This window comes from Epinephelus lanceolatus, chromosome 21, assembly GCF_041903045.1.
Source record: "Epinephelus lanceolatus isolate andai-2023 chromosome 21, ASM4190304v1, whole genome shotgun sequence".
NCBI lineage: Eukaryota > Metazoa > Chordata > Actinopteri > Perciformes > Serranidae > Epinephelus > Epinephelus lanceolatus.
In genome coordinates, this window is record NC_135754.1 from 10,214,483 (window position 1) to 10,227,637 (window position 13,155).

Below are 13,155 nucleotides of genomic sequence, written 5' to 3' on the forward strand. Positions count from 1 at the left end.
AGCTCCAACAGTCGGTCACTCACACCAAAACTATCTCACAGGTAAGAGGAAAAATATGTTTTTGATTTGATGGTGATCTGTCTCTTTAACTGTATTTCCCAGAGTAAGTGTTACACTTGACATTGTGATGCAGAGCAACGCTGGGGTATATTAGCACACCTTAACTGGAGTTACATCCAGGGAACTTCCATTTCATCTTGTTTCATAGTAAATATGAGACTCCTGCCGTGCATTCATTCTGTTTACCTTAATTCATTGTGATAGAGAGCAGTGGTTGTGGTGAGGAGAAGGTTTGCAGTAGAGATGGCTGTGTTAGGTGTGCTATGACTTCTTTAATGTTGTTTTCACAATTAACAGTCTCCAGTGTCAGTAGAAAGTTCAGTTCATGAGGTCAGATTTATTGTGCTTTTGGGTTTGGGCAGCCTAAGAGTTTCTGCAGTGACAGTCCACTCTTCACACAAAGAGGAAATGTGAGGAATGGATATCAATCTCTGATGCCCAGAGGGATATAAATCTGCTGCAGACACACACCTGAACAACAAAAGTTGGATTAGCACATTCTAAGAAGTCAAAGAAGAAGTAATGTCAAAAACACAACTGCAGAATCAATTTGAAGTTGTTTTTCTGAAGTTGTTATAGTCTCTGTCCTCACATCCCGTGCACAGAGACCTCAGGGGCTGTCTCAGACCCTCAAGAGAATCAAGCAATCAATGTAAAAACTTCAAGTGAAACCTCCTTTTTCCACTAACAATCAAACCACCACGGTCTAATGCGTGTGCTTAAAAATCCAAGCTCAGTTTAATGACTTGTTTTTTTTATATATATATTTATATATTATTCCTACAAATACATGGTTTTCAGCACTTTGAAAAACGTTCACTTTCCTCAGTAAACCAAGAAAGCTAGAAATATCCTACAGTGAAAAAAAAGACAAAGACAAACCATTTTGACAAAAAAAAAAGAAAATCACAAAAAAGACATGAAAATAACAATCAAATGAAATTAAAAAACAACATCCTGTACAAACACTATGGCCCAATAATTTAAGAAAATAGTGTCTCTAAAACGTTCATATTGCTTTGTACCTCCACCGACCGGGCAAAGCCCACCCTGTGTAACACCAGACAGTTCATATGACGACCACAGAGGGCGCCAAATCCCAGGTGCTGATGTCACTCCAGAGGTTACGGGGTCGAGCTGCAGCCAGTGGCATGCAGACGTAACCGAAGAGAAACAGTCATGTTTGTGTTGTTGTTTCGTGTGTTCTCTTCTTCTCTGGTTGTTTTGGCAGTAACAATACAAAGACAAGGGATGGTCACACTACTACAGTACTGCACTCCTTATGAAACCAAGGATGTTTTTACTGTTTGTTGTAGTTTTACCATTATTACTCTCTACAGCATTATTACTAGAACTATCACCATCACAGATACACGGTGTGCATCGTGTGTTTGTGTGTGTGGAGGGTTCGTCCAGCTGTGTGCGTGTGTGTGTCTGTGTGTTGCAGTATCAGTGTTCAGTGCTCAGAGCTTGTCTTCTCTGGGAAGAGTCAGTAGCTTGGGGTTGGTGTTGGGGTTTGGCGAGCCTCCGTCCTGTCCCGAACCCTCTCCAACTCCCAGGTCAAAGGAGTCCTTGGAGTCACTGGAGGGCGCTCTCCTCCTCAGGCAGGTGTCCCGGCTGGGCAGAGGGGGGGGCATCCCCAGTCCCCCCAGCCCCATGCCCCCGAGTCCACCCATGCTCGGGTAGAGGCCAGACTGAGGCTCCAGTCCGTCAGGGGGGTCCACGGAGATGCAGGGCGGGCTCATCTTCTTCTTGCGTCGGGGCGAGGGCAGCGAGGTCTGAGTGGAGGTCTGGCTGTGGATCTGCAGGCTGTCGGCCCGCGACACAAAGCCGGAGGAGGTGGAGGTGGTGCTGCGCTGGGGGCTGGACTCCACCGAGGAGCACACCTCAACAGAGTGGCGTCGTGGGTCGTCCAGCCAGGAGTAAGGGCGGGGGCGGGGCGGGGGAGCACTGCGGCCCTGCGTGTCAGCGCTGTGGAACCTCTTCAGCTGCCTCAGACATGGACTCCGGCTCTCTGGGCAGCCTGCGTAGCTGCTGTAACCCTCATTACCGCCATCACCACTGTCCTCTGCTATAATATCATCACTGCTAGCCAACCCTGCCCGGGTAATGAGGGACACTTCCTGATCCAACTTCTCCTGTTGGTGCGGCCTGGCTGGTAAGGGTGGGGGAGGAGGGGATGGCGAAGGGGAGGAAGGGGTGTAGGAGGTGAGGCAGTGCTGGTCATGAAGCTGGGTGTGCACGCTGCTGGGGCGCGAGGGTTTAGGGGAGGCGCCTGGCGTAGCGGGGACCAGGCAGAGTGCAGGCTGCTGATGATGATGGGAGCAGGGGGAAAGAGAGGTGGAGGAGTTGGAGGGGGATGGAGGGAGGCCCACAGAGGCCACATTCACTAGTCCTTCACTGCTCTCCCCTCCGTCTGAACACAGGGCCTCCTGAGAGTCAGTAGACACTGCAACCTGGAGGACGGGGCATGGAGGGGAGACGGGGGGGGATGAAATATTTAGGAGAGAAGGGCGAGGAGATGGAGGTAAATGTGCGGTGAGGGAAGGGAGGGGGAGATCAGGGGATCAGGGCGATGAGAGGGGAGACTAGTTAGTGAGAGGTGATGAGGATGAGAAGCAGTAGTTGGGGTCAAAGTTCACAGTCTGATCAGCATGTCCCCAGAGTCCTCTCTGTACTTCTTATTGAAGGCAGCGTGCGGCTGAAATGGATTGCAACACTGTGCCATGAATTATAAGCCAGAGGTTACACTGGATTACTCAATGGCAGAATTCCATATTACGATTTGTCAAGAGAAAGTTGGGTAAACAGCTTTTGACATTATTGGATGTGTTCTTTGGTTTTGTGTTATTAATTTACTGCGCAGTGCTTCTGTTGAGCCAGTATTTTGTTTTCACATCTGATAGGAATATTTGTCAAAGCCCCCCTCCATTCTTCAGTGATTATTGTTCTTACTTCACTCGGATGTCTGAGTGTCACTGCACTGAATGATGTATGTGCAGAGGTTTTTTTCACATTCATCTGCTGAAGAAGGAAAGTTTCTCTGTGCTGCTCGCCCTAAATCTCAGTTCAACATGTGCGTGTGTGCCAGCAGGACTTTGGGCCATGGGATGTATCATGAAGCAACACCACTGGGTTAGGGAGGTATGCTGGGCCTAATAGAAGCTGGCTGTCTCTTAATCTGCCTGGATTGCTATGGTAACTGATGCTGGAGACCAAACCTGGAATAGACCAGTTTTTTGCCCTGAGTTTCAGTTTGAAATCGGCGAGTAGCCTCGCTCTATAATCAATGTCAATCTATGAGCAATACAGATTCTCATCTGGGGGAACATGTTATAAATGCACTTAATCCAATTTATTGAGCTGTAACATTTCATTAGTGCCACCAAACGAAGCAGTGCGATTACAGTAGCACTTACTGTACGTATCATGTGGTTTTTTTAACCATAGGAACCTAGAGTATTTTAATGATGCAGAAAATCTGTTCTTCTCCCTGAACTCCCTGAATGTGTTTGTAGTGTTCTCTGGTCCATTTGCCCACACTGGCTCTAAAAGCTTTTTATAAATCCACAGGTAACATTATACTTTAATAGTTTACTACATTATTAATAAGTGGTGTAATAACACTTTGTTAGAATATTTAAGTATTTCTAGAAAGTATATGCACTCTACTTGAATTTTTATATTTCTTAAACTTCTGCTTTTACTCCACCACATTTCCTAAGTAAAATGTATACCTTAACTCCAATACATTTCCCCTAAGCATTTTCATTACTTCATTGCTTCACAATAAAATTGGAAGGTTTGTCAATATTCTTCAAAGGTGAAAGTAAGCAGCATGCACTTGTTTAATTTTAAGAGTCAGATAATGTGCTGAATTCGTCATTTGACTAATTTTAAGGGAATGCAAACAGAGCCTGAAGCAGAAAGCCTGGGTTAACAGAGCAAGTTGATAACCACCCATGTGATACCCGTTACCTCTGAGTGAGGCTTTAGGGTTTGTCAGTCCAGCTACTTCGTGCTTCGTGATACAGCCCTCTGATCTATGAAACTTACGCAAGAGTGATGTGGGAATGTAAAATCTCCAGGTCACATACACTGAGAACTGACTGTGTCCGACTTATGTATTTAACACTATGTGCATATTCTGGATTTTCTAATAAGGCAGGAGTGGATGCATTTTTAATCAATTAAATGACAAATTTAAATCAACCTAACTTGTGCTAAGGACCTGTATCGGACGCAAATTATATTTCAAAACACAGTATTATTTATTTGTCTTAAAAGGGGTCTTTAAAAGGATGTGATGACTGTAAAATTAACTTCTTGTACTCAAACTTCCCTGACACTCTCAACATCACTATTGTGATTCTCTTGAAAATATATATTATATATATAAATATATAAAGATTGTGAAAACAGAATGGCCCTTCACTTTGCTGGAATGTAATAAATACAGAGGTGTGTCACTTTCCTGTAAGTCATGCTACAGTTCAGTACTTTAGAGGAGGTGCCAACTGACGTGAATATTTCCATGTAAGGAGCTCATATCTGTTTTTATCACCAGGAAAGTGTACGCTGCTTCTTTTCGATTGGACAGGAGGACTCAGCTGATTGAGCACCAGCTGACACAGTGAACTCTGAGCCACACCACCTGACCCTCTGACCTTTGACCATTCACACAAAACCCTGTAAACTGTCTGGAGTGCAGTTTGTAGTTCAATTTACAGCCAAATTCTGATCAGTGTTTCCGTGCCGTCATCCTTGCCTCTGAACAAAACCGTCCACAGGGTGTGAGGCCAACAGTCAGAGGGTAAACATAATATGTAAACACTGTAGAAGAGGAAGCGTTAGTAAGCACCATGGTTGCTAAAACTCAAAAAATGACTCGTTCCTCACAGAAACAAACTTGGGGGGAGGAAATTACAATAATATTTGAATATAATTGAGTTGAATTAAATCAACTAAAGTGTCTTGAATCTCTAGAGATGAGGAAGCAAAGCATGCATGAGTTGTAGGGCACTTTGAGAAATGTTTGAAATCATGGGTTTCCCTGCCTGAGCCTGAATGGTGGGACCACAGAGACACCTAGTGGTCAAAGATATCACAACCAGGCCAGGCCAATCACCAGCCAGAGCACTACAACACCGAGTAACAAATCATAACTGCAACATTACTAAGAAGAAATCACCCTGTCACACTTTTTTTTAAAGTAAAATTGGGTTTAGTGCAATAACTACTGCACTCTGATCAACATCTATGTACCTATGTAGAGCTAATCTAGTCAATAGAAAAGTCACAAGTGCTCTATCACTGTGGTACTGTGTGTACAAAATGGCCTAATGCATATGGACAGCACTCGCTGTTCTGTTGCAATCCCCTGAGTTGTATTGTTTATATTAGTAAGTGCACTGCATTGTGGGTAAAATCCTCGGCCAAATAATATCTTTGTCTGGCTTGAATACATTCTGTCTCTCAGCTACTGAAAAATCCACTGATGCAATGTTACACCCAACTCCTGCTGCTTAGGTTTAGAAGGATTAGTGAGGTTTCCTACAGGCAGAGTTACCTGTTATAGAGTTTAGATGCTTTGTGGCTGATGGTTAGCAGGAAATAAAAATCAAATGAGTGACAAAGGCGAAAAATGAGGGAAGCCTGTGTGTTTGTTAATCTGTCTGTCTGTTGGTTGATGATCATGGAGAACAGTGTTTCTGAAAGGCCCAGTGGTAGCTAATGTCTGCTGTTTGTTGCTGTTTCAGAAACAGGAGTATCTGTGTTTGTGCAGTAGCTCAGGGTCGGGCGGCTTTTGGGACCAACTGAGCTGAGATCAGAAAGTTAACAGATACAGTATGAAGAATGAGACAGCAGATAAGTTAATAACAGATAGGAATACCAGGAAGAAGGGGAGAAAGGTGGAGGAAGAAAAGTAAAACTGTTTAGAACATGCAACAAGGAGAGAGTTGTAGGAAAGCTCTAAACCAATTTCTCTCTGCAACAGGGTTTCAGGGCCACAACTTGATGATAAAAAAAAATGATTTCAAGTTGTAATATGTTTTTGCATATTAAAGGAATATTTTGCCCACAAAATGACCATTTCATGCCTCCACAGTGATCAAAGAATCCAAAAACAGAGAAAATTCTTGATAAATTGCAGTGAAAGGGGTCCGTGTTTAACAAAAGCAAAACTATATCAAAGCATCTGTTTACAAACTCTCACACAACTCGTGCAGTGTAATCCAAGTCTCATTTATCCAGTCGAAAGACAGGCCTCTCTGACAGGGAGCTGAACTAAAATTTAATTTTGTCTATGCTCTCTTCAAAGCCAGACTCCATTGACAAAAACAGTAATTTTATCTCACTGAACATGGGAGCTGCTGGTCTACCTCTGCCTTGATCAGTTAGTTAGTTTATGTTGTTGTGTGACTTTGCTTAATCCAAACTAACCCTTCAAACTACAAGAGTCACACAATAACACAAACAAACCAACTGATGAGGCAGTGGTAGACCAGCAGCTCCTGTGTTCAGCAAAACTACTGTTTCTGTCAGTGGAGTCTGGCTTTAAAGAGAGCACAGATAACTTTCACTTTTAGTTCAGTTCCCCGTCAGAAAGGGCTGTCTGTTTGGGTATTACTGAGCATTCAACAGGATAAATGAAACTTGGATTATAGTGCACTGAGTTTTGTGAGAGTTTGTTAAGGAATGTTTTGATATAGTTTTGCTGTTGTTTAAAAAGGACCCACTTTTCAGTTTTTGGATTTTTCATTTTGCCCTGGAGGCATGCTAGAAAAACAAACTTTTCGTCAAGAATTCAAGGTAACATAAGATGAGTAATTTATATACAAAAGGTGATTTGAGGAATAAAGTATTCCTTTCAATAAATCTTAGATATGTAAATAATATCTCTAAAAAAAATGAAGACACATCTTTACTCTAATTTTTTTTCTGTGTTAAAACTTAAATTAGGACACCTAACTTACACGTTTTCTCAAAATATTACATCTTGATTTAAAAAAAAGAAATCATTAATTAATTTTTCCCAACAACAGCCCTCATACTCTAAGTTTTTATTCACATCAAACACTCCAGTTCTGCTTTTTGTCTCTCCTAGAAAGCTGCTTTAAGCAGTGAAATCACCCTCTGTAGTGTTTGGCGTGAATCAAAACTTCCAGATCATTGGGGCTAAATGGCACATGGATGAGAACCACTAAGCTGTCATCACATACAGTACAGACACAGACAGGCTTTAAAAGTGATTTTGGAGTAAAGTGAAAATCAGAATCAGTGCGATTTAGTCACCTGTCTGCGAAGCGTGCGGCTGAATGTGTGTGTGCGTCTGGGAGGGGGAAGTCGTGGTATACTCTCCGAGTCTGAGTGGCTGTGGGGGCTGATAGGTCTGAAGAGGTCTGTTGGAACAGTCAGCTGCTGGGAACGCTCCTCTGGTTGTGAACGCACCGAGCTGCTGGAGCCTGCACACAAACAAGCACAGCACTGAATGTGAAACAAAGCAGGTACAGCAGGTGTGTTCGTTCTCAGAGGATTTCAGCTGTATCTTCCTTGGTTGATGTCAAATTTCATTATGTTACAAATCAGGGCCTACTGTGTCTGTCCTATTCAAATGAGGTGTCACAAACTTTGGATCAAAACAAATAAATAAGCTCCCAAGCTACACCTGTGGTCTCTCACAAAACAGTAAATAATGCTCAGGTGTTGTTTTGTCGCAGGGTGCTTGTTTCAATTTACTGTGACATTTGTTGGAAATAAAATGAATACTGTATCATACATTACCTGACTGGGACCTGTGGGTGCCCAGTATGTGCTCAGGCCCCTGTGTCTGTGCTAGAAGATGTGGTGAAGCCACGGTCGTGTTGCCACATGGCTGCAGGGGGAGGAACATGTAGCTGTCGTTGGGCAGGGAGTGTGTGCGTCCCACCGTGGGCTTCCTGACGCTCAGCAGGTTGTCCTCCAGTGGCTCCCCAGGATCTAGCTGCTCCGGCTGTGGAAAGAGAGAAGAGAGTCAGGGTCTCTCTGGGGCTGGAAGGATTGGGGCTACTCTTTAACTCAAGCTCTTTCACACTCTTTTTAGCAATTCACAAGTTGAAATCTTTGTGAGCAAAGAGGTGGTGGTCATTAGCATACACAGAAAACAGACAGGATCTTTGCATGTTGGAGTTGACTGGCACAAAGCTGCCACAGATCACAGAAACGAGACTGTGCTAGGCTGAAATTTCTGAGCACTTTCTTTTTTCAAGCGCAACACACTCTGCGTCTTATGTCTCCATTTCCCCCAGAAGTCATGTAACTTTACGCAAGCCTGCTCCGTGATTGTGTGTCAGCTGGGGCAGTGTCCTGCAGCCTGACCCATTACAAAACCAGTTCACATTCATCACAGAGCTACTGGAGCTCCAGCGCACTGTTCACCCCAGTAGCAAACACACAACAACTCTGAGAAGAGTGAAAACTACCACAGCACCAGAGGACAGAAGACAAGTACAAGCACAGAAGAAGACTGATAGGAAAGGACCGTGAGAAAAGACGTGGACTCACATGTAAAGCACAGAGGGTAAGGACAGTAAACCAAGGAAAAGAAGAAGGAAGGAAAAGGAGGTTATAGAAAGAGAGAGAGAAGAAAGGAAATCAAGAGATAAGAGTAAAAGGAGAGAAAACTTCAAACTGGCAGGTGAGGAGGCACACTACTCTACTGGACTGGACTGGACTGGACTGGACTGGACTGGAGAATAACACACGGCTGGAAAGGTGGAATGAGAAAGAGAAGAGAAAGCTGGAGGGCACATGGTTAGATTCACCAAGGTCTTTCAACGCCTCTTGTACTCCTCTACCTCCTCACTCCCCTCCTTTCTTTTTTGTGTGTTCGTCCCAGCACAATCCAATTAACAGCGACTTCATCTCATGTGTTGGCCGGGCTTCTCCTTTTTCTGAGATTGCCAAGGTTACAGTGACCCTCTCTGGGGAAGACATGTGACTACAAGGGAGTGATGTGATCATTAATGAGCCAAAGTGGTTGTTAATTATATCCTGACAGCTAGTTGACATTTAATTCATTTTCAGCTTAAAGTGGAGGATGACCTTTCAATGACAGGGCCCAGTGGGACAAGATATCATGGAGGAATGTATAGATGAGTCCTGGTGAGGATGAATACATAAGCTTCAGTGCATGACAACTGACAAATAATGGATGAGGTGGTGAAAAAGAACGCTTTGATGTGAAGCAGCGCCGGTCCTTCCAGCAAGTCCATTATTTTCTAGATCCAGACATTTTGGATGCATTATTGTGCTACCATGAATTCAGCTGGATCCATTTGTTTTCAGTGGGACATAAAATAAATAGTGTTGCTATTGTGTGTGCACTTAAGCACTGATTTATAATGGTGGTTGGACTTTATGACCCTCAACAATGGCTAACGTATTCTTAAATATGATTTTAACTCACACATGCCAGCCACATGCATTCATATTATTCACATATAAATATTTTGGGTACCACTCATATTATGGGTATGCCATTTCCTGGTAATTCCTCAAAAGTTTCCTGGTAAGAATGATGTCATTTGGGGCTAATTATTGAGAAAATAAAAACAAACTTCTGAATTACTTTAGTCAGTTATGTTTGGTTTATAAGCCGCAAAAGGTCCCATACTGTATGTTCATAAGTCATTTATTATTGGGCACTTACTGTATACTGTATGCTTTTAGACAGATTTACCCTTTTCTATGTGCTGCTGAGTTGCTGTACACCACGGACGAAAAGACTCTTAACGTACTGTAAGCAATATAATGGAATTACTGAACTGGAAGTGTACCAACTGAACACTTTCTCCACTGCACCTACAGCTAATAACAAATGACACAGTTGTTTTTCAAGACCTTTCCTTTCAATTTACAGTTACGTATAAGAAACTATCGGAAACTATTGGACCTGTATAAATAAAGCATTAACACATTTTCTGTAGCTGTGGTATAAAGTAATCCATCATACTGTAAATGGCCAAATGAGTTGTAAGAAATGAGCCACTACATTTGCATTATTTGGCACTACATCAATGCACAATGAGATGAATGGGCGAAGAACTCACAAATATTCTCCTTTAATTCCTGAATGAAATATCTGTCTCTTTTTATAAAGAGCTTTAGCTGCTAAATGCTCCACTAAGTTCACCTAACTGCAAAGTTTTTCTGACTGTTTTTTTCCAAGCTGTTTATCAAGCAACAATAAAAGCAGTGAGACTCAATCAAAACTGAAACGTTGCAGGTCAGAACACCAAAACAATTAGCTGAAAAACATTATAAAGCTCTGTAGAGCTGAGCATAGCTACAGGATCAGAGGATAAATCTCGGTGGGTTTTTTAGTTTAAGCAACACTTTTCATATTCTGGTCATGTGATCCATTATTACAGGTTCTGTATGCAGCTTTTAGAAAATCCTTGTTAGTAATGCCATTGTTGACCATTATGTAAATCACAAGCGAGCACCTGGGCATCGAATTGGTGTTTAATTCAGTGTGTATTTGATCCATCAACCGGCACATATTGTAGTATGAAATCCTAATTTTTTAAATGACTCACCTCTCATTCCAGCAGTCTCGTCCCACTAAAACAGCACAGCTAACCAACAGAGGCTGGTGGTGACAAAATGTAAAGTCCATTTAAGACAGATTAGCGAGCTAGCAATTTGTCCGCATTAACAATCCAGCTAACATTAGCCAGCTAAAACAATAATATCACAATATATTTCACGTCAACGTTTCCTCTCATATTTCTTTTTTCAGCACCAGCACTGCTGTACTTATGATATGGGGCACTAAATTTAATGAATAAACTTTTGTCAGACCACAAATGGGACAAAAAATTACCAGCTACTGCACCCTGAAGTCTGTCTGCCTCACTCCCTGCCGCTAGGACACTAGTTTCCCGGGAGGAGAGTGGGCGGCAGCTCCGGATACAGACCAGACAGACTGGCCAGCACTGAATTCGAGTTATAACATTAACTGAAGGTCCGGCTCTGGGCCGCCGTTGTTGGTCGTTTATTCACGTTAGCTGACTCCATTTGGTAGCTAACTTTAGCTAGTCAAGTCCTTTGGATTCATCCTGAGTCCTTTACATAAAATCAGTCCGCAGGTTGTTATATGCAACAACGAAAGGTACATATAACACTTTTAATATAAAAAAGATTATAGCTGCATTATATGTCTTTGGTTGTGCTGGGACTACAGGTGAATATTAGCTGTTTTGCTAATTTTGCATCCAGTTGTTTTCTCTCTGTTATTCTACACCTGTTACATCCCTGTGCGTGAGAGTAGTGGGGGGACAAGTGGCTTTGGAAGTCCCCTGGGAAAGGAAACACTACAAGATACTGCAGAGGGGAAGAGGAGGAAGAGGGATGGAGAAAGAGAAAGAGAGGAACTGTCAGTACATTGCATTCCAGAGTGGTTAGAAAGAGGGGGTTAAAATCGTCAGGGGCCGAGTCGTCTGTCAGAGCTAGGGACCAGGATTTCTCAGAGGCCAGAGACAGAGCTTCCATCTCCGCTAGAGGGATCTAGGCAGGAAGAGACAACGGCTGGTGAGCAGAGAAAACAAACGCACACTCCGTGCAACACATAAAGATAAGGACGATACACACAGATAAGACCTGTGGCTAACAGGTAAATACATGTTCAAAACAACATATATAAAGCTGGAGGTATGTAGCAGAAAGGAAGAAAGACAAAGCAAAATTTAAACCACATGGAGACATTTAGGCTTTTTAAACGATTTATCATTGTGTTGTGGGGTTACCAACAGTTGTATTATGACAGGGTCCAGACACACCAGCACAGCCTGATGATTCTGGACAGACAAAGTGTGTAATGTGATGCAAATGAGACAATCACACTCTTCCACAGCAACAAACAAGCAGACAGGGAGGGGAATCATTGATATTGTGTGTGCTGTTATGCGCAGTCAGTTGAAAACTGTGGAGGCGTAGAGTCAAACAAAACGCCTCTAAGTGCCTATCCTTGTTTTGATGTAATCTACATCACTGAACTGTGCAAACGTTGCCGTCAGTCTTGCAGTGTTTAGAGGCCTTGGGCGTTTGTGGCTTCTGTAAGAGGAGCTGCTGTATATTTGGCCTTGTACCTGCTTTAACAGGGGTAATGCTTTCTGACAGGCAAATGGTCCCTCTGAGCAGAGAGGGGCAAGGCCCGAGACTCAATGGAAAACATTTCTGCTAGCATATCAGGAGGAGAGAGGTGGCCTATGGCATCTAATAATGACATCTCAAACCCATTTAGAGCTTTTAGAAGATGGGGTTTTGCAATGCTAATGTAATTGGCCAAAATTTGCCTTCAAATGTGGAAAAGAGGCACCCGGATGCATTATTCAGTGACACAGTGATCCATAGCTTATTGACTGAGCCATAACTCTGCAGACTTGTGTGCAAGAGTGTGATGTCCTTGCCTCAGGAATGGTGTTTGGCAGAGGATGGATTCACATATATAAACACGCGGACATGCCGTGCATTATGTACATACAGACACAAACAGTGTGTGGAGGAGACAGAGCAAACTCTCAAACATGTCACTGAGGCTGCTGAACCAGACCAAAAACCTGCCAAGCATGAATGAATATAAGTAAGTGAGTACGTGAGTGAGGGGATGAGATCATAGCTGAGGCGGGATATGACGCACTGCACTGTGGTGGGCAACAGGGCTGGTTAGAAAGGGGAAAATATTCAATGTGGAGGAATGCCAGTACGGTAATGGCTGTAGGGCTGCACGATATGTACAAAACATCACGTTTTTTTCCATGAATTTTATGAAATGAAGCTCCATGGACTAAATGTATGCAAAGATGTCTTTTTACTGTGCAGGCCAGGAATTCTGTACTTTACAAACTTTATTCATCTTTAAGTAATTTAGTGTGGTATTGAGTCATAAAATGTTATTTTCATTAAAATAAGCGGTGAATTCTGCCAATAGTGGTGAGATAATTTCACCTGTTCTCAATAAAAATCTATTGTTCCAAAAGTCAACCAAGCTCATCTCCATACTTGTAAGCTTCTTTATTTAAAGGGTCAGTTCACCCAAATAAAAACAAAACA

General features: G+C 42.8%; 1 protein-coding gene across 22 annotated transcripts in view; it reads right to left on the reverse strand.

Moving 5' to 3' along the window:
- Nucleotides 1–377: 377 nt before the first annotated feature.
- cacna1g (calcium channel, voltage-dependent, T type, alpha 1G subunit) overlaps nt 378–13,155 on the reverse strand; it is a 219,880-nt gene continuing 207,102 nt past the window's right edge. For 12 of the 22 annotated variants that reach the window (XM_078163625.1, XM_078163624.1, XM_078163626.1 and 9 more), the window contains 4 exons: nt 11,488–11,610; nt 7,846–8,053; nt 7,357–7,526; nt 378–2,516 (listed from right to left, as the gene is read on the reverse strand). In XM_078163625.1, the coding sequence (XP_078019751.1) occupies nt 1,524–2,516; nt 7,357–7,526; nt 7,846–8,053; nt 11,488–11,610 (1,494 nt within the window). In that variant the 3' untranslated portion in view covers nt 378–1,523. Of the gene's footprint in view, nt 2,517–4,969; nt 5,882–7,356; nt 7,527–7,845; nt 8,054–11,487; nt 11,611–13,155 lie in introns of those variants that run through there. The other 10 variants (XM_033611548.2, XM_078163631.1, XM_078163630.1 and 7 more) reach the window with 4 other exon arrangements.